The following is an 18261-nucleotide window of genomic DNA, read 5'->3' as shown; positions in this document are numbered from 1 at the left end:
CTTATCTGTTATTATACCTTCTCTTTTTTCTTACAATTCATCTTCACATGGCATATCTTTTTCATTGAACCTATCTCTGTCTCTATATTAGAGGGAGTTCCTATGTAACATCATACTATGGAATCCTACACCTATTCTATGTAGAAATCTCAGTGTTTTATTTGTAGGGTTTAGAATATTTACATTTAGTTTAAGTAGAAATAGTATTGGCTTTAAATCCACCATCTTATTTCAAGCAGATTTCTTTCCTTCTTTTCTTTTTTTCTTTCCTTTCTTTCTTTCTTTCTTTCTTTCTTTCTTTCTTTCTTTCTTTCTTTCCTTCTCTCTATCTATAGTTCTTCCTTCCTTCCTTCCTTCCTTCCATCTTCCTTTCCTTCCTCCCTTTCTTTCCTTAATTTCTTGATTTGCTTTTTCATTTTTTCTTTCACCCCATTCCCTTGCCATCTTATGTATTGCTGATGTAGTTTTCAGTATTCCATTTTAATCTACATATTTATTACTTATTCCTTTTGTTTTATATTTAAGTGGTTCCTGTAGAAGAGTATACTATACATATTTAAATTTATTTATTTATTTATTTAAACATCTTTATTGGAGTATAATTGCTTTACAATGGTGTGTTAGTTTCTGCTTTATAACAGAGTGAATCAGCTATACATATACACATATCCCCATATCTTCTCCTCCTTGCGACTCCCTCCCACCCTCCCTATCCCACCCCTCTAGGTGGTCACAAAGCACCGAGCTGATCTCCCTGCGCTATGTGGCTGCTTCCCACTAGCTATCTATTTTACATTTGGTAGTATATATAAGTCCATGCCACTCTCTCACTTCGGGCATTTCATCTTCAAAGAATAAGATTCCTTACACACATGTATGCCTTTATTTTTATAATCCCATTTATTTGCTTTTGTTTCCATACAGTTTATTTATACATATATTATATCCCCGATAATGCATTGTTATTTGTCTTGAAAACATTCAGTTAACTCTTAAAGAAAGGAATCTTCTAGAAACCCTTCCCCTCCCCCCCTCCACATATTTAACCATTTCTATAGGTATTTGTTCCTTTGTGTTGATCTGGGCATAAATTTGGCATGGTTTTCATTCATCCTAAAGAAATGCATTCAGTATTTTCTATTGTACAGGCCACTGGTGGACAATTCTAATACTTTTTGTTTGTTTGTTTGACTGAAAAAGGCTATTGCGTCATTATTTATTTTATTTTATTTTTAAATTAATGTTCAGTGACATAGACTTCTTCTGGACATCCCCTTCTAGGAATTTCAACACTTACTTGTATAGCTTCTTGTAACCACCATCACAATCAGTATTCAGAACATTTCTGCAACCCCCAAGAAGTCCCCAGTGCTATCCATTTGTAGTCATGCTCTACCTCCATGCCTAACCACGGCACCACCAATTTGCTCTCAGTCACACTAGTTTTGTCTTTTCAAGACCATGCTACAAATGGAGCCATTTAAAAAGTAACCTGAGACTGGCTTCTATCACTAAGCATAATGTTACTGAGTTTCATCCACGTTGTTGACTGTATCAGTAGTTCGTTCCCTTCTACCACTGAATAGTATTCAATTGTATGGGAATAATGCACTTTGTTGAAGGACATTTGGGTTGTTGCATGGTTTTGTTGATTATGAACAGATCTGTTGTAATAAACGCTCGTGTACAGGTTTTTGTGTGAACTCACGTTTAACCTGCTCTAGGGGAAATACTTCAGGGGTGAAGTTGTTGGTCACGTGGCTAAGTGTAAGTTTAACTTCATGAGAAGCAGTAAAACTCTTTCCATAGTGGCTGTGCCACTCTGCATTCCCATCAGTAACCTGTGGTAAATCCAGTTGCTGCCCATCCTTAACATCCTTTGGTATTGTCAGGTGTTTTTTCCTTGGTTTGTTTCTTTGCTTGCTTCTTTCTTTCTTGTTTTGTTTTGGGTTTTGTTACGTTTTAGCATTTTTAAATAGGAAGACAGGTATTTCACCTTAGTTTTAATTTGCATTTGCCTGAGAGCTAGGGAAGTTGAACATCTGTTCATGTGCTCAGTTGCCACCTATATATTCTTTTTATTGAAGTTGCCTCTTCAGATATTTATTCCACTATTTTCTTTCCGTTGAGTTTTGACAGTTCTTTATATATCCTGGATACAAGACCTTTGTTGGATATGTAATTTTTAAATACATTCTCCCAGCCTGGGATTTGTTTTTTCAAACCCTTAACAATGCCTTTCACAGAGGAAAAGAGTTTTTGGGTGTCATACCTGAAACATCCTTGCCAAACTCCAGGTTGAAGATTTTGTGTTATTTCCTTCTAAAAGTTTTACAGTTTCATGTTCCTGGTTTATATCTAAGATTCATTTTTAGTGGGTTTTAGGATAAGGTGTGAGGTTCTTTTTCTTTTAGATGGACGTCCAGTTGCTCCCACACATATGCTGAAAAGCCAATCCTTTCTTCATTCAATTGCTTTTGCACCTTGGTCCAGAACGAATTGGCCATATTTTGTGAAACTAGTTCTGGAATCTTCCCTCCAATTTATTTAATTGTGTGTCTGTTGCTTCACCATCGTCACACTGACTTTTGTTTACTGTAGTTTTATAAGTTTTAAATGAGATAATGTGACTCCAATTTTATGCTTCTTGTCACAGTTGTTTTGGCTATTTTAGTTTCTTTTACTTTTTGTACAGGCTTTAGAATCAGCTTGTTTATACCTACAAAATGAAAACGTGCTGCTGGGATTTTTATTGGAATTGCATTAAACCTATAGATAAATTTAGGGGGAACTGACATCTTTACTACGGTCAATATTCCAATCCATGATCGTGGTATGTTCTTCCGTTTATTTAGGTCTTCTTTTATTTCTTTCCTCAGTGTTTTGCAGTTTACAGAATGCAAATACTATGTGTCATTTGTTAGATTCACAACTAAGAATCGCCCTCATTTGTGAGTGGTACGTGGTGTTCCTCTCTTAAGTTTCATTTCTCCCAACGCTGTTTTACTAGTATCTAGAAATATGATTGATTTTGTGCTGTAATCTTGTATCTCGCACTCTGGGTAAATTCACCTACCAGTTCTAGGAGATTTTGGTGTATTTGTGTGATTTCAACAGAGACAATCAGCTTGCGAATTGGAACAATTTTAATTTAGTCTACTGATTTGTGCCACAGCATGGATGAATTTCCAAAGCACTGAAGCAGAGGGAAAAAAAGGCAGACACAAAAGGTTACATATTGCATATTTATGTGTATAACAGGCTCTCGTAAACAGCATTCTAACCTGTAAGCAATATAGAGAGGAGATCAGTGGTTGCCTAAGGCTGGATGTGGATGGTAGGGATTCACTGGGATGGGGCACAAGGGAACTTTATTAGGTGATGGGAAATGTTCTCTTTCTTGACTGAGGTGGTGGTTACATGGATGGTAGCATTTGTCAAAGTCCATGGAACTGTACACTTAAATGGATACATTTTTGGTGGCCAGTGAAACCCCAGTACAACTGATAAAGAGAAACCTTGACTATTAGTTTCATTTGGAGGAGCTCAGTTTGCAAATGAGCGAACACCCAAAACGTGGACCTCTGATAAGGAAAATATTCAAGGCTTTAGCAGTCATTGCAGTGTTCTCCTTGTGGGCAGCAAGCAGGGGAGTCTCGCCAGCCTCTGCAGGCCTCCGAAACCCGCCCACACACAGAAGGACAAAGCATGCTTCTGACAAGTATGTGAAACTACAGCTGAGGTTGGACATCGGGAACGCCCTTCTGCATTGATTCTTGCCCTTGCCCTTGTCCCTCCTGCCTCCGAACCTTGTGCCTGGGGCCCTTCCCCCCACGCCCCCCCCCCCCCCACCGTGTTGGGAAAGGAAGCAAGAGGAGGAGATTTGTGAGGGTGGCCTGATCCCAGGGCTCATCCTCTGTGTCCTGATTCTGGGTGCTGGGACCCCTCAGTGTCCTAGAGAGCTTCAGAGACAAGCTTAAAGATAATTTGTAGCTGCTGCCTTCCCGAAAGGCCCATGATTATCTGGCTTTCAGCTCTCTCAGATTCCTGGCTAAAAGCAGTGCGCTGCTCATAGTGAAGCTACATCTTCCCACGTCTTCCCTCCCTGCTTTCAGAAGGCTCACTTTCGCCTAGACCTGATCTCTGATGCCTCCTCTGTCCAGGCTGCCTGAAGTAGCCACATGCTCTAATCCCTCCTGTTTTCCGGAGGCCTCCTGCAAATGAAGACTTCTATGGACAGTGTAGGGGAGTTCATTTGCTTCACACCCTCATCATCAACTCTTAGTATCCAGTCTTCATAGTTTTCTTCTTTCATGTGGTCATTGGGTGTGTGCACCCCATTTCACTTCTTGAACTTTGTAACCCGTGGGTAGGTCACCCGTTTCAAAATATATTGCATGTATTTGCTGAACCCCATACTAGGGCAGCTGGCCTGGAAAGGGACTGTTGTGTCACCCTCAGGTGTGCGAGTCCATTTCTGATGAGGATGCTGAAGTGTTGGCCTCTCCAGGACACAGGAGTGAGGATGTGTCAGGAGGCTGGGTGGGCAGTGGCAGGCCTTAAAAGCCCACGATGAACCTCAGGGGCAGGGAGGCCGTGAAGGGTGGGGTGCTGGCTCAGTGAAGGGAGATGGGGAGCTGTATGGGTTGCCCGGGTGGTCAGGAGGGTGGGTGTCTGCAGAGAGGGGTGAGAGTTGGGGGTGTCACCCCACGACACTGTGAGTCCCTCGAAGGCAGTGGCAGCAGACTGCAGTGGGCAGAGCACACATTTGGCCTCAAAGCATCCTGGGCTCGAGTCCCAGCACTGCCCCCTTCCTGGCTGTGGGACGTGGGGCAAGTGTCCTCCCTCTCCGAGCCTCAGTGTCCTCATCCATGGAATGGGCCTGATCATCACCTCCCATCAGGGCTGTCTGGTGAATGACGTCAAGGCCATACGAGTAGTGGCATGCAAATATTCAGAACGACTTTATACATAATCGTCAGTAACTGGAAACAAGTGAATCGGTGAGTGCTTGTCCATCAACAAGTGTCCCAGGAGTCAGAGGGCACAGGCCTGGGCTGGGGAGAAAGCTGCGGGAGCTGCCAAGGTGCACGCACACCTCAGCCACGGCCCTGGCGCATAGTAGGGCCTCAGAAAACAGTTGCTGAGACCTGTTGTGGGCCCTTGTGGTGGGGGAGTCCGTGGAAGGGCTGAGGTTGGGGCCGGGAGGGAGGCCTGCCTTGGTCTCATGTTTGCCCCGTGGGTGAGGAGGTCGGCCGCCTTCGAGGTGACCATCCTCAGAGATTCAGGCCCCTTCCAGGTGCAGGTTTCTGGGGGACCCTGTGTCTTTCCGCGATCCCCAGTGCCCTCCTTCCTCCCTCCCCACCCTGCTCTCAGCACTGCTCCCTGCAGAATGTGGGGGAGCAGGGCCCAGGTGAAGACAACCATGGGGAAGGGGGTGGAAGGGGAGAGTGCTGCAAGCCTGGAGGCCTGGGGAGGTGGTACCTTCCCCAGCACCCTGTCTCTGAGGGCTGCTCTCTCCTCCTTTCTAGATGAGCTGCCTTATCTCAGGTGTCCTCTGAACACAGTGCTCCAGCTCATCCCTGTGGCTTGTGGCGAGTGCCCCACCCTTGTCCATGACAAGGCAGGTGCGTACTGCGTGCACAGCAGGGTCCTGGGAGGTCCCAGGGCAAGGGAACCAGAAACATTCCGGTGTCATTCATCATGCCAGGGCTGGGTTCCCAAATCCTGGGCCGTCGACTGGGAAACCTGCACCTGGAAGGGGCCTGAATCTCTGTCGGAATCACAGAGTGTCCACAAGGCCAGGCATCAAGCCCACAGCCAGGGAGGCAGAAATCAAAGCAGCAACAAATAAGGCAGAAACCCGCGTGAAGCCTGTCTTTAGGGGACGGGGGTCCATACAGAGCCTGCTTCCTGGGGGTGCGGCCCGGGCCGTCCCTCAGCAGGTCTGCACTAGGGGTGCAGTGCTCTGCTGCTGCTCTCTTGCGATCGTTAATACATTTTGAGCCAGGTGACCAGAGTTTCTGTCTTCCACTGGCTCTGGCAAATGATGTAGCTGGGTCTGGGTCAGGATCCGGGTCTGGCTGAGGGAGCGGGACCACTTCTTGGGGCAAAGAGGCAAGCGGGGGGTGGGGGGGCTGGGCGGGCTGGGGTCCTTACACTACTCTCTCCTTCCTCTTAACCTGGAGCCTTGTCCTCCAAGCTGTGGACGTCACTGGGGGACCCAGAAAAGCCCGAGACGGCCCCTTCCTGCTACGGAGTCCTTCCCAGGGTTCCAAAGTGTCTCTGCCCTCACTGTCGTGCACCTGGGGAATGAAAGTTCTAGCCTCCGCCCCCGCAGGGATCACGCAGCCCTTGAAGACACAGAGACCTAGGCTGGCCTTGGCCTCGCCGGGAGAGCCCTGCTTCCATGGAGAAGAGCCCCGGAGCCTCCCAAAGGGCCTCGGGTCATGGTCACAGGCAATGGGCTGTCCAGGTCTGCCTACAGCTTTCTTTCACTGAATCGGCTCTTGTGGCAGTAATGGCTCCTCCTTCTACCTGCTGGAGGGGTGAGAGTGTCACTGTGAGGCCTACCTCATTGTCCTTAAGACTCGGTCTGAGGGAGGAGGTCCTGAAATGGTGTGGATGATGAGGGAAGGATTCCAGGACAGCGCCTCCAGAGATGGGGCGGAGGTGGGTCCTAGGGGATGTCTGTGGATCCCGTCCCTTGGTGGGAGGGACGGTGGCACCGGCTCACGGCCCTCCACCCCACCCCTTCTCCTGAGGATCCCCACTGGCATTTAACCGGGGCCACACAGTGTAAGAAATCATGAAACTGTATGGACCGGAGCCCCTGGAAACTCTTGGCCTCCACACTCAGCTGGCATCTCTGCGCCTCCCAGTGCCTGACCCAGCCACACCCGTCTGCCTTTTAGGGGGAGGCGGCCCCCGCCTGTCCCGGAGGGCCTGACCACCGGCCACTCAGAGCCACACCTGCCCAGGAAAAGGAGAAGACGTCCGACTGATTTTGCAACTTTAATGCAATACTGATACCCAAAACACGACAGCACGACAAAAAGCACACAGGAAAGCAGGAAGGGCAGAGAGCGCGTCATCTGGCATGCCATCTTCCATGGACGGGGAGTAGCTGCCTAGAGTGCTCTGTCGGGGGGCGGGGGGCAGAGGAGGCACTCTGGCTCGGCAGGGGGCTGCTGCAGCTCCTCAGCGCTGCCTGGAACCGGGAGACACAAAGGCCAGAACACAAGGGTCAATACAGGTGAACCGTCAGGGATAGGAAGAACAAACTGAGCGTCCCGTCAGGCTCTCTTCGTTCCCCCATGACACCCCAGGCCTTCCCCTGACTCCTCCCAGTCCCTCCACACCCCATCCTTCAGAGTCTCATCTAATGACCTCCAATCTTACTGAATCCAGGAGAAGAAGCTGGCACTGGTTCTGGCGGCGTTTCTGGTCCGGATGGTGGAGCTGGTGCTGGGGCCATCGAGCATGCTGGTGCTGGCCGCACCATTGGTGCCACTGCTGACGCCAGCCCTCCAGGTGCCTCTCCTGTTGGCACGGTTGCTATTCAGAATGTACTGATGGTATCTGGCCCAGAAAGCGAAGGGGATCCTGGACCAGGCGTCGCCAAAATCTCCATCCTCATCCCAGGTCAGGAGCTCGACCTGTATGTCGTCCCAGCTCCACCGTCCAATCAGAGCTTCCTCCCCGATGTTCATCTGGGCCCTCATCTGGGCCCTGGCATGTTCCTCAGCCATATCCACATCCATCGTCTTGAAAGCATCATCCACAGCCTCCAAGAAATGAGCCCTCCATTCCCGGGGGTCTCGGTTCTGATACTGCGGTGGAAGAACAGCAGCCGTCGGAACAGCTACCCCACCTCGCTCAGCACCTGCTTCCTGCCATACGCCCTCCTGAGCGCTTTGCAAAATCATGATAGAAACCCGCACGACTGGAATCGGGCTCCCATTATTCTGTGCCAGACCTGGGATTTCGCCCCACCCACTCACTACGTCTGTGAACTTGTGTCAGTGACTTAGGAACCTTTCTGGGCCTCAGCGAACCAACGAGGTATGGGAAACTCCAGCCAGAACAGAGGCTCTGCCTTACCTGGGCGATGAATCTCAGCACCCTCATCTTGCTGGTCTCGTGGCGGGCGCGCAGGCCCCAGAGGAACTCATACTCGGGGGGGCTGCTATTGGGGATCTTCTTGTATTCCAGGTACCTGCGTGAGAGAGGAAAATAAACTTCTGCTTCCAGCCAGGCAGACCTGTTGCTGCACCAGTGGCTCCCAGGTGGCCCCTTCCCAGCCCCGAGGCTGCAGCTTGGCTGCCGCAGGAGGCCTGCCCTGGCCCCGCAGCCCTTGCCTCGCTCCCACGCTCACTCCCAGGGGTTTCTGCCTCCAAAACTGAGGTGCTCACACCCTTAGGCCACTGGTCCTGCCCAGCAGCCACGTGGAGGTGCAGGGGGCACGTGTAGGGTATTTGTTCATAGGAAGGCCACGAGTTTTGTGCCCCTTGTCACAATAACCCAGGTTCCTGTTGGGTGTGTTGTAAACAGAGGAGCCATCTCTTCAGGCCCCCTGCTCTGAGCACACCCCACCATGGGGCTCGTCCGTGGCCTGGCTGAACCCTGGGACAGTCCACCCTAGAAAATGACTGTACAGGAAGAAACAGTCAACCAAGAGCAGTGGACTCCATGCATACTCTCGACCATCTGTGTGTGTGTGTGTGTGTGTGTGTGTGGTGCAGGGGGCGGGGGTGGGGGTGGTGAACATGCATACGGGCCTGTGTGAGGGCACACAAGATCTCCAAGCACCGAGGATGGGGTGGGCCTGGGCTAGAAGGTCAGCGGGGCTGGACTCCAGGCCCAAATGGGCCTTATCCCAGCCGGAGCCATGTCAGGCTTCCACTCTCTGAGCCCCAGGCTCCTGAGATGTAAAGCCGGGGACACTGCCTAGAGGGCAGGTGCTGAACGAGATGGGGGCTGTACCACCCCACCTGGTGCTCGCAGTCAGCATGTGCTCCCTTTCCCCAAGCCTCCCTGGAATTGCCCTCCCCCCAACACTCACATTCCCCCCCACCCCACACTCACACCAGACACCCATCCCTCTGGTGTTAAGACATGGGCTGGGGAATGGCTTCCTCAGCCAGAGCAGCACACGAGGAAGGCCTGAGTGGGAGGCAAAGTGAACTCAGTCGATACTCACTTCTGCTTCACAAAGTCCTCTGTAATGAGTTTCCTCAGATCGCCCAGGAATGGGTGCCTCACCCTGAGTGCAAGGAAAGGAATGCATGACTAGAGACAGTGGCAGTGCCCGGGGTGGGCGGGAGCACTCCCAGCAGGACTGAGAGCTTCCCAGCCTGTGGGGTGTCCCCATGGATGCCTGGGCCGGCAGCAGAGGCCAGACGGCCACTTGTCAGCGACGCCCCAGGGAGGGGTTTGACGGAGCCCCCAGGTCCGATGGTTTCTCTTAGTTCTCATCTGGGAACAGAGAAGGCACACGGAGCAGAGGGGGTGCTCAGTGCTCAGGACCGTTTCCCCACGCACCCTGGTGGGACCCTTTGCGCTCTACCTAGTCCAGGACGCCACGCCCCGCAGAGACCACTAGGCCACTGCAATCCCGGGGCCTCTTGTGCCCAAGGACAGACACACTGAGGAGTGGGAGCCGAGAGACCCCAATCATACCCGGGGCGCAGTCCCATCTTGCGTAGTGCCTCCCAGAGGACAGCTGCGAGGGGAGATGAGGTACAAGAGTTTAGCACACGGAGGTGAGACGGCGGGCAACCCCCCAGCTGCAGGTCCAGCCACTCACCCTCGCTGGCACGGTTGCCGTTCATGAAGATGACGCCCAGAATCACCAAGAGGAGACTCAGTCTGGGAGTGTCCTTGGTCCTGAAGGTGTAGAAAGAGGGATCCTGTCCAGCAGCCATTTTCCCGGGGGGACCACAGCCGGCTCACTCAACTAGCCTCTCCCAGATTGCTGGGCTACAGGGCAGCTCCTCCTACTCTGTATGGCTTGCGCTACCTGGTCCAGACAATTCATTCCTCGGCCTGAGACTGAGTCCCTTCATCCATCAAATGGGGATGCTAACACCTCCTCCCAGGGCTCTGCCGAGGATGGGGTTAGGCAGGGAGCAAACGGTTGGCAACCCTGTGTCCAGAGGCACATCCAGACCTTCCCTGCCCTTTGCGCATTGCGTCGGGAGCACAACTCCACTGGAGAGCACCCCCACACCCCCGTCCCCCTCCCGAGGCCCACTCTGCCAAGCCCTGGCCAGGACCTTAGCAGGGAGAGGCAACCAAGGAGCTTGCTTTCCTAGGAAGATGGGGGTGGGGAAGGGTGGGCAGGGGCGAAACCCGGAGAGCAGCAAATCCTCGGCCCAGGCTACTGCCCCTGCCAGCCCTTAACTGCTCAGCACCGCTAACTCTGGGTGGGAGCCGTGCTAGGCCCCCCAACCCCACTTTCCCGTTTCTCTGAGAGGAGCGGGGAGGCACCACCAAGGAAGGCCACCACCCTCCTGTGCTCTCTCACTTTCCCAGGAGGCGGGCTGACGAATCCCGTGTGCAGACAAGAATGTAGAGGTGTTCTTCCTTGTCGATTTCCTTCAGGTGGATCCCAAACTTCTACATGGGGGAGAAAACAGAATGTGAGATCAAACATCCATGTTGGGTGTCCTGCAGGCAGTCACTCAATTCCCCGTTAGAGCTTTTCCTTGGCGGGGAGCCCCAAGCCCTGGGGGAGGAGGAAGAAGAGAGGCCGCAGAGGAAGTACCCTGTGGGAGCACTGACACTGGCTGAGACAATGGGATCCACCTCAGGAGACCACAGACACTCAGAGAGCACGAAGGGCAAGAAGGAGGGAAGGAGGCAGGCAGAGGAAGCTCCCAGGTGGAGAGGCCAGGGAGGGCTTCCTTCCAGAGCACATAGTCCTGCCCTTGGGCCTCGAGGGGATGCAGGGGGCAAGGGTTCCCTGCGGCCCCTGCTCCACAGAGCTGCCCCCGGCCCCGCACCCACCTTTTCCAGAGTGTACGTTGCTCGTTCAATGATCTCAGGGAAATGTTCATCGTATTCTCGGATGACATCCTTCAGCATGTCTGCAGGAGGGGAGGGGTGGGCAAAGCACCGAGGCTGAGCAGGGGCCACAGAGCTGCAGCTTTTCTGTCAGCCCTGCTGAAGGGAGCACACTCAGGACCCCACACCGTGCAAATGGAGCCATCAGCCAGGCCTGATGTGTGTGTGTGGGCATCTGATGGGAGGCCCACAGGGCAGGGTTGTGGGAGGGGGGAAGGGCAGAGCTCAGGGAGGGGGCACAGGTTGCCCACCTGAGCGCTTGATGGGGATCTTCTTGTAGTCTTTAATCATCAGATATTTCACCAACTTATTTGCCTGGAGAAGGAGGGAGCACACGGGTAGACCAAGGCGTGGGCGACCTCAAAGAACAGGCCCGCAAGGGAGGAGAGGAGCGAGATGGGGGAAGGGCAGGCTTCTTACCCTCTCTTGCAGAAGGGTCACATTGCGGGGTGGCAAGCACAGTACGTGCCTTGAGGGTACCTGGGACCTCAGGGCCATGGGGGGCCGAGGGGCCATCTGAGGCCGCACAGTTGTCAGTGGGGGCTGCGATGCCCTCCAGGTCGGTGGGACCGCAGGAGGCTCTCTCTCCTCCTCGCTGCTCTCATATTCGTCATCCAGGTGCTTGGACTGTACCATTAGACAGAGGAGAGACTCAGGGCTACCAGGCTACCCGTGCAAAAGCACCTGGCACACATCTTAACCAGAGCAGGTACTTGGAGATAAGGGTAGTAGGAACAGCGGATGACACGTGCCGAGTGCTTACTAAGTGCCAGGCACTGAGCCAACCGCTTCTCCCTCCAGGCCTGAGGGTAGGGACTACGTGGAGTAAAAACATGCTAGTTAACCTGTCTTGGAGAAACATGCACAAGCTGAGAGAAGAGGGGAGGGAAGGAGAGGGAAGGAGAGGGGAGGGGAAGGGAGGGGATGTGGGGAGGGAGAGGAGGAGGCAGAGAGGAGAGGGCCCAGAAAGCAGGGGAGCAAGGGGGGTTGGAGACAGCAGGGAGGTCTCACCTTCTTTGTCCTCTTGCCTCCCATCCTGGCCCAGGGCTCCGCACTCTGCTGAGAGGTGGCAGCTGCACCCTCAGGCTCAGGGATGCTCGTGGCCATCTTGGCCTTGGCAGCAGCTGCTGCCACAACGTTCTGAGGCTCCACCCACCGAGTCTTGGCGAGAGCCTTCCCAGACTTGGTCGTCTTTGGCCGGGTGGCTGCCCCCTCCCCGGCAGAGGCTGCCTGGGGCCCCCCGGAGGCAGCACTGGGGCCCTCTATGGCAGCCTCTTGGGCCGGGGCAGGTCTCTTGGGGCGTGGGAAGGCCATGCCACTGACACCTGCCGGCTGGGTGAAATCAAAGACATCGTTCTGACCCAGGAAGGCTGTTTTGGGCCGGGTGGCATCCATCTCACTGGCACGTGGGGCCTGGGAGAAAGCACAGGCCGTACTAGGGCCCTCGGCAGCAGCCTCCTGGGCCCGGGAGGATGTCTGGGGCTGCGTGGACCTTGCTGGAGCCCCGGGGGTGGCCATCTCGCTCTTGACTAGCATCTGGGAGCTGTGCGGAGAAGCAAGGCTTGTCTCAAGGGTGGCTGCCTGAGCCTCGGCAGCGGATGTCATGGGCTGGGTATCGCCTCCTGAGCCCTGGTCTGTGGCCACTGAGTGGTTAGCGACCACCTGATGGTAGGTGGCACGGGCAGCAGCAGCAGCGGCCCGAGCAGCTTGGTTAGAGGAGGCGGCCCGGGCTACGTTGGCAGCACGGGCAGCCGGCTCGTTGGCAAGTGTTTCTGGATCCATCCGAAATGCCTCCAGCAGAGTCCTGGCCAGCATAGGGTTTTCAAGTTCCCAGGGCTCATTCTGCAAGACCAGGGAGGGGAGGGCAAGGCAGACAGCTGTACACACTCGCCCTGTGCTGGCCAGCCCCCGACCAGCCCCCAGACCCTCCCAAATCCCCCTTCTCCCAGCAGGAGAGGGAAGGTTTGGTGAAGCTGGGCAGTCCTTCCCCATTCAACTCCAGCCTTCACCCACCCCCTCCTCCCATCCTCCCTGACGTCGCAGGAGGGAAGGCCCAGGGCTAGCAGGTGGCCGACAAGGGGCCTCACCGCTAAGATGCGAAAGCCTGGACCCAAGCTCCCAAAGGCTCTGAGGATACGGATGTCAAAGCTGGTGAGGGCTCCGTAGCCTCCAAAAGCACCAAATTCTTCATAGTCGTTGCCTTCAACCATGTCTTCCTCCCCGACTTCATCACTACCCTCGTCCATGTCTTCAACGTTGTACCCTTCAGATTCTTTGTGGTAGCTTCCCTCAGCCATGCTGGGGGTCCCAAGGAGAAGAGAGCTCAGCCTGAGAGGGACGGGGAGGCCTCTTCAGGGGGAGGGGGGCAGGACCCAGCAGGAGGCCGGATCTCTCAGGAAGTGGGGAGCTGCAATCATCAGGTTACCAGGCAGTATAAGGTCGGGGTGGGTGGGGGAGTGAAGGCTGCTGGGGTAGATTCCCTCAGAGACAGAGCCCTAAGAGAAGGATAGAGGAGGTCGGAGGAGTCCCTACACTGAAAGGGGAGTTTAGGACAGGCAGGCTCCCCGGCCCAGCGGCCGGATTTGAACAAGGGGTGCACTGGCGGGCCTGGGTCCAAAGAGTCCCATAGGAGATGCGTTGAGAGAGGGAGAAATAAAGCGCCTGAATTTAATGCCTGGAGCAGGGGGCCAGGACGGTGGGGAGGAGAATGACATGAGAGGGCTGAGACAAACGGGGACCGCTGGAAGCTCTGGGAAAATGAATCCCAGGGACCCTCTAAGTGCCGGTGGGGGGATTCAGCTGATTCAGGTCTAGGTTGGGCTCATACAGGAGCGCTCAAGGTGTATGGGGTGGGGGTCTTCGGGCTAGGTGAGGCTCGAACTGGAGCGCTGGAGGTCTCAGAGGCCAGGACTGCAACTCCAGGAAGGGGGCAAAACGTTCAGTTCCACTGGATTGATCTCAGAGTGTTTGGGGTGGAGGTGGGGCCTCCGCTCTAAGGAAGCTCAGCACGGAGCACACGGGTCTGTTAAAGGGGTTCGGATGGTGGGCTCCGGTGTAAGTAGGGCTCGGATCGGGGAGCCTGCGTCTGATGGCGGTGGAGGGGGGAGGCTCCTATCTAGACCGCGGGTCTAAGGGGGTTCAGGTTCTGCGTGCTTGGGCTTTGTTCAGATCCGGGGGCGGGGGATTGGGGATGGGGAGGGCACAGCGTACCCTCGTTCCACTCGCTCTCTCCCGGTCCTGTCTGGGGCTGGATCCTTACCTTCCCTGGGGCTCCAATGGCGTCCGTCCTCAGCACCAGGAACCCCGCAGCCGCGCCCTCGCCTACTGCTGCCAGCACAGCAGCTCCGACCACCCCGCCCCTTTTCTCCGCGCAACGCCCCCCCTCCCCGCCGCGCGGCTGGGCAGCCTGCGCATGCGCGGACCCCTCCAGCCGGCCCGCTTTCCCAACAAAAGCCTTTCCCACCAGGTCCCCTGTGCGCATGCGATTCCGCCAGTGGGTGGGCGGGGTAGGGGGGCGTTTTCTCCTTCCCGCCAGATTCCCCTCACCGTTCCCCACCTCCGCCTCCGCGCCCCCGACCGCAGGCGCGGGCACTCACACCCTGTACTGCGGTTCCAACCCATCCATCATATACCCTCAGTCCCCCCACTTTTGCACAATGCTTCTCAGCCCTGCCCTCCCCCTTGCCTCTAAGCTCCTCCAGTGTGGTCTGGAATACACTGAGCCCTGCTTCCCCAGCGTGACCCCTAGGTCACCAATACAGAGGTCTCTAGCCCAGTCTGCAACTGCAACAAGAGAAATGGAAATGGCGAGAGGACACCAGTTCCCTCTGCGTTCCCCTCCACTATCCACCTCTAGGGCCCCCAGACACACTGGGAACATCTGCTTCCCCAGCCACTCTTCATGCAGCTTGTGTGTCACAGCCTGAGCTGTGCTGGGCATTATCTTCCTCTCACAGCAGCCCTGGGAGGTGGATGTCAGCATCCCCATTTTACAGATCAGGAAGCTGAGGCACAGACGGACACATCGCACAACCTAGACAAGGCCACAGAGCCAGCAGGTTGAAAATGCAGAATTTGGGCCGGGGTCTCGCTGACTCCAAAAATCCATGTTCCACTGGCACTGGCCCCGGGGACTGAGGCACCCTCCCTTCTTCAGTTTGAGCAGCAGATCCACCCCACCTCTCCTGCCCTGTCAACATCTGTCCCAACAAGCCAGGTTTCTGTTCTCTGAGACCTAAGCTCACGCTCTGCATTCCAGGGGGAACAGGTAGGAGCCCCAGGCCCACCCCTTGCCTGCTCTATGTGGGTCCATCCAGGTGTGAGAATTGCTCCTTGGGGTCCACTCCCTGCTCCGACTGTCAGGCCTCTTCGCTGTGAGTGGCACAAACACGCTGCCTGAGGCCTTCCTGGTGCCCACTGGAGCGGCCAGGACAATCAGGCACTTGTGTGTCTGAGCCATGGCAAGCCCTGATTCAGAGTAAATGTTTCGCCTGGTTCCTTCCATGGCTGGGGCCTGGGGCAGCTGTGATCTTGTGGATAGAAGCTGGGCTGGACTTCCGAATTCCAGGGACGGAGTGTTGGACCAGTCTGTCGCTAGCTGTGTGAAAGCCCGCTTGGGTCACTGGACATCTCTGAGCCCGGTTTCTCAATATGCAAAATGTGAAGCAAAAGGAGAACTTACTGGGGTCCTACCTAAGGACACACATGCTGCTGCGCTTCCAGAATGACTGGAGAAAATGCTATGTTCCCACCTCAAATTGCACTTCTATTTTTTTTTACAAAAAAACATAGTGGACTTTTATATTCGTTTTTATATCAGCCTCTCCAGGCTGTCCACCCCTGTGTCTGAATGGAAGCTATTGCTAGGACCAGAGCTTTTACTCTCCAGTGACCAACATCAATTCTGCCTGTCTGGATGGCTTTCCTCAGCTGTTGCATAGCAACCTTCCCTGTCAGCTGCTTGTGTCTCTCAGCCCTTCCTGTGCAACACGTTTCTGTGGGACGTGACCAGACTTTAGAAGCGAAAGCCTTGACAAACCGCTATATGCTAATAGAAAATGCTATGTTCCCATCTCATTTTGAAACTGTGCTTTTTTTACAAAATCCATAGTGGACTTTTATATTCGCTTTATTTTATTTTTTATTCTTATTTTTTCTTTTTCTTTACTGAGATATAATTGACATATAACATTATATTAGTTTCGGGTGTACAACATCATGATTCATTATTTGTATATACTGTGAAATGATCACCACAATAAGTCCAGTTAACATCCATCATCACACATAGTTACAATTTTTTATGATGAGAACTTCTATTGTATTCATTTTTATACCAGCCCCTCTATATGCTAGATGCTTTATAACTATATATGCTAAAATGCTTACAACTCCTAAATCTACAACCCCAGTTCGAACTTCAGCTTTGAGATCCAAATCCATATATTCATTCGTCTACTTGACATCTCCACTTGGATGTTTCAAGGGCTCCTCACAGTGAGTCTGTCTCACTGTGGTATTGCTATATCCACCACTCCCACACACTCACGTCCCCCATCTCTCTTGTTTTTAAAACTCCCATCTTCACAATCTCAGTAAATGGCACCACAATCCACACAACTACTCACTCCAGAAAATGGAAGTCAGCTACCACCACTGCCCTTTTCTCATACACTGCACCCAGATGGGAAACCTCTGCAGCTCTCCAGGGCTACCTCAGTGTGCAGCTCTCTCCCCTCCATTACCCCCAGAATATTCTAGTCACACTGGCCTCTTGGAATTCTCAGCTCTGTCTCCTTCACTTATTCACCTCTGTTTGTGTTCAATCTCCCTGTGCCGCAGCCTGTAAACTCTATCCAGGCAAGAAGTTGGGGGGAATTGGGCATCACCTGGGATCACCTTTTTAATTTCCCTTATCTTGGGGATCAATGTCCTGCGTGGCTCGTGGAGCCACGACGTAAAGCTTTGTAACTTTTTTGGTTTATAGATATTTTGGTGGCAGAGCACATCGGATTCTTGTTAATTCATCGTGGCTGCAAGTATAAGTATCCATCCTGGTTTTTAATTGTTTTTTTAGTGACTCTTATGCTTTAATATGTATCCAAGTTGCTACGCACAGTTAATGCATGATGTGCATTCATGATATTTTTCCAATCTGCTTCCCCAGGGTTTTACTTCTATTCCTAAACAAGTATAAAACCAGAAAATATAGAATCATTAAGAGGACCAATGATAAGAATTAGAGGACACTTCTCATAAGGAACAGTGCAAGTCAGAAGGAAGTGGCATACCATTTTTAAAATAGTGAAACAATAATTGTCCAATCAGAATTGTATACTCAATAAATATCTTTTTAAAAATGAAGTTGAAATAAAAGGTTTTCATGCATACTGAAGCTGAAAAAATTAATCATCAGTAGATTTACCCTACAAGAAATGTTACAGGATGTCCTTCAGGCACAAGAAAAATGACTGTAAATGGAAATATGGTCTACGTAAATGAGTCAACAATAATGGAAATGGTAGATATGAAAGTAGATATAAACTATTAATTTTCACTTTTAAGAATATTTTATTATTAATGATGTAAAGCAAAAATTCATAATGCATTGTGGAGTTATAACTTATGTGGAATTAGCTTCTTGGAAAATAATAGCACAAGGATGGGGGAATATAAGTGTATGTAAGATTCTAAATCTACATGTGAAGTGGTACAATATTACTTGAAGGTACATTGTGATACGTTAAAGAAGCATGAACTATAAACACTAACGTATGTATCCAAAGAATTATGACTAGTAAGCCTATATGGGAGATAAATGGAATCATGAAATGCTCATTTAACTTAAGATGTTTTAAAAGAGAAAAAATAAAACAACAGATGAGAAAATAGAAAAAAATTAACATGACAGCTTTAAATCCAACCATATCAGTAATCATATTAAATACTATTTGTCTAAAATTGGACTCCTTTCTCTTTTAAATAGAGTTTATTTTTTAGTGTAGCTTTAGGCTCATAGCAAAATTGAGCAGAAATTACAGAGCCATCCCATATACCTCCTGCCCCCACAGAGACAGAGCCTCCCCCACTGTCAACATCCTGCACCAGAGAGGTGTGTTTCTTACAATCAATGAACCTACATTGCCATATCATTATCACCCAAAGTGTATAGTTTACATTAGGACTCATTTTTGC

The 18261-nt window shown here is 52.1% G+C and overlaps 1 protein-coding gene and 1 non-coding gene across 5 annotated transcripts; both read right to left on the bottom strand.

The window, feature by feature from the left end:
- Positions 1 to 7001: 7001 nt before the first annotated feature.
- Positions 7002 to 14482, bottom strand: LOC115850028 (melanoma-associated antigen D4). 4 transcript variants are annotated; one of them, XM_030851766.2, is made up of 13 exons: positions 14327 to 14482; positions 13155 to 13395; positions 12079 to 12909; positions 11488 to 11694; positions 11319 to 11382; positions 11011 to 11090; positions 10529 to 10620; positions 9809 to 9888; positions 9682 to 9724; positions 9203 to 9265; positions 8104 to 8218; positions 7402 to 7832; positions 7002 to 7210 (listed from the first exon to the last, which is right to left on the bottom strand). In XM_030851766.2, the coding sequence occupies exons 2-13, from the start codon at positions 13362 to 13364 to the stop codon at positions 7201 to 7203; spliced, it is 2226 nt and encodes a 741-aa protein (XP_030707626.1). In that variant the 5' UTR covers positions 13365 to 13395; positions 14327 to 14482; the 3' UTR covers positions 7002 to 7200. The 4 variants fall into 4 exon arrangements, with proteins under 4 accessions (XP_030707626.1, XP_030707629.1, XP_030707627.1 ...); XM_030851769.2 differs by having other exon boundaries at positions 7390 to 7832; positions 13155 to 13365; positions 14327 to 14475; XM_030851767.2 differs by having other exon boundaries at positions 13155 to 13365; positions 14327 to 14475.
- On the bottom strand, positions 8465 to 8593 carry LOC132596149 (small nucleolar RNA SNORA11). The gene has a single exon (XR_009562249.1). It is a non-coding gene; the product is annotated as a small nucleolar RNA SNORA11 (small nucleolar RNA).
- Positions 14483 to 18261: the final 3779 nt, after the last annotated feature.

The sequence above is a fragment of the Globicephala melas genome, unplaced genomic scaffold (assembly GCF_963455315.2).
Source record: "Globicephala melas unplaced genomic scaffold, mGloMel1.2 SCAFFOLD_525, whole genome shotgun sequence".
Taxonomy (NCBI): domain Eukaryota; kingdom Metazoa; phylum Chordata; class Mammalia; order Artiodactyla; family Delphinidae; genus Globicephala; species Globicephala melas.
The sequence above is the reverse complement of the archived record's forward strand: the minus strand, read 5'-3'. Positions and strand labels throughout refer to the sequence as shown.

Bases quoted from the DNA above. Each gene is read 5' to 3' on its own strand.
- LOC115850028 (XM_030851766.2), bottom strand. From the start codon at position 13,364: ATGGCTGAGGGAAGCTACCACAAAGAATCTGAAGGGTACAACGTTGAA. The intron at 11,383-11,487 runs GTAAGAAGCCTG...CTCCTTCTCCAG, and splicing joins TGACCCTTCTGCAAGAGAGG to GCAAATAAGTTGGTGAAATA. The intron at 8,219-9,202 runs GTGAGTATCGAC...TCTCTCACGCAG, and splicing joins GAGGACTTTGTGAAGCAGAA to GTACCTGGAATACAAGAAGA.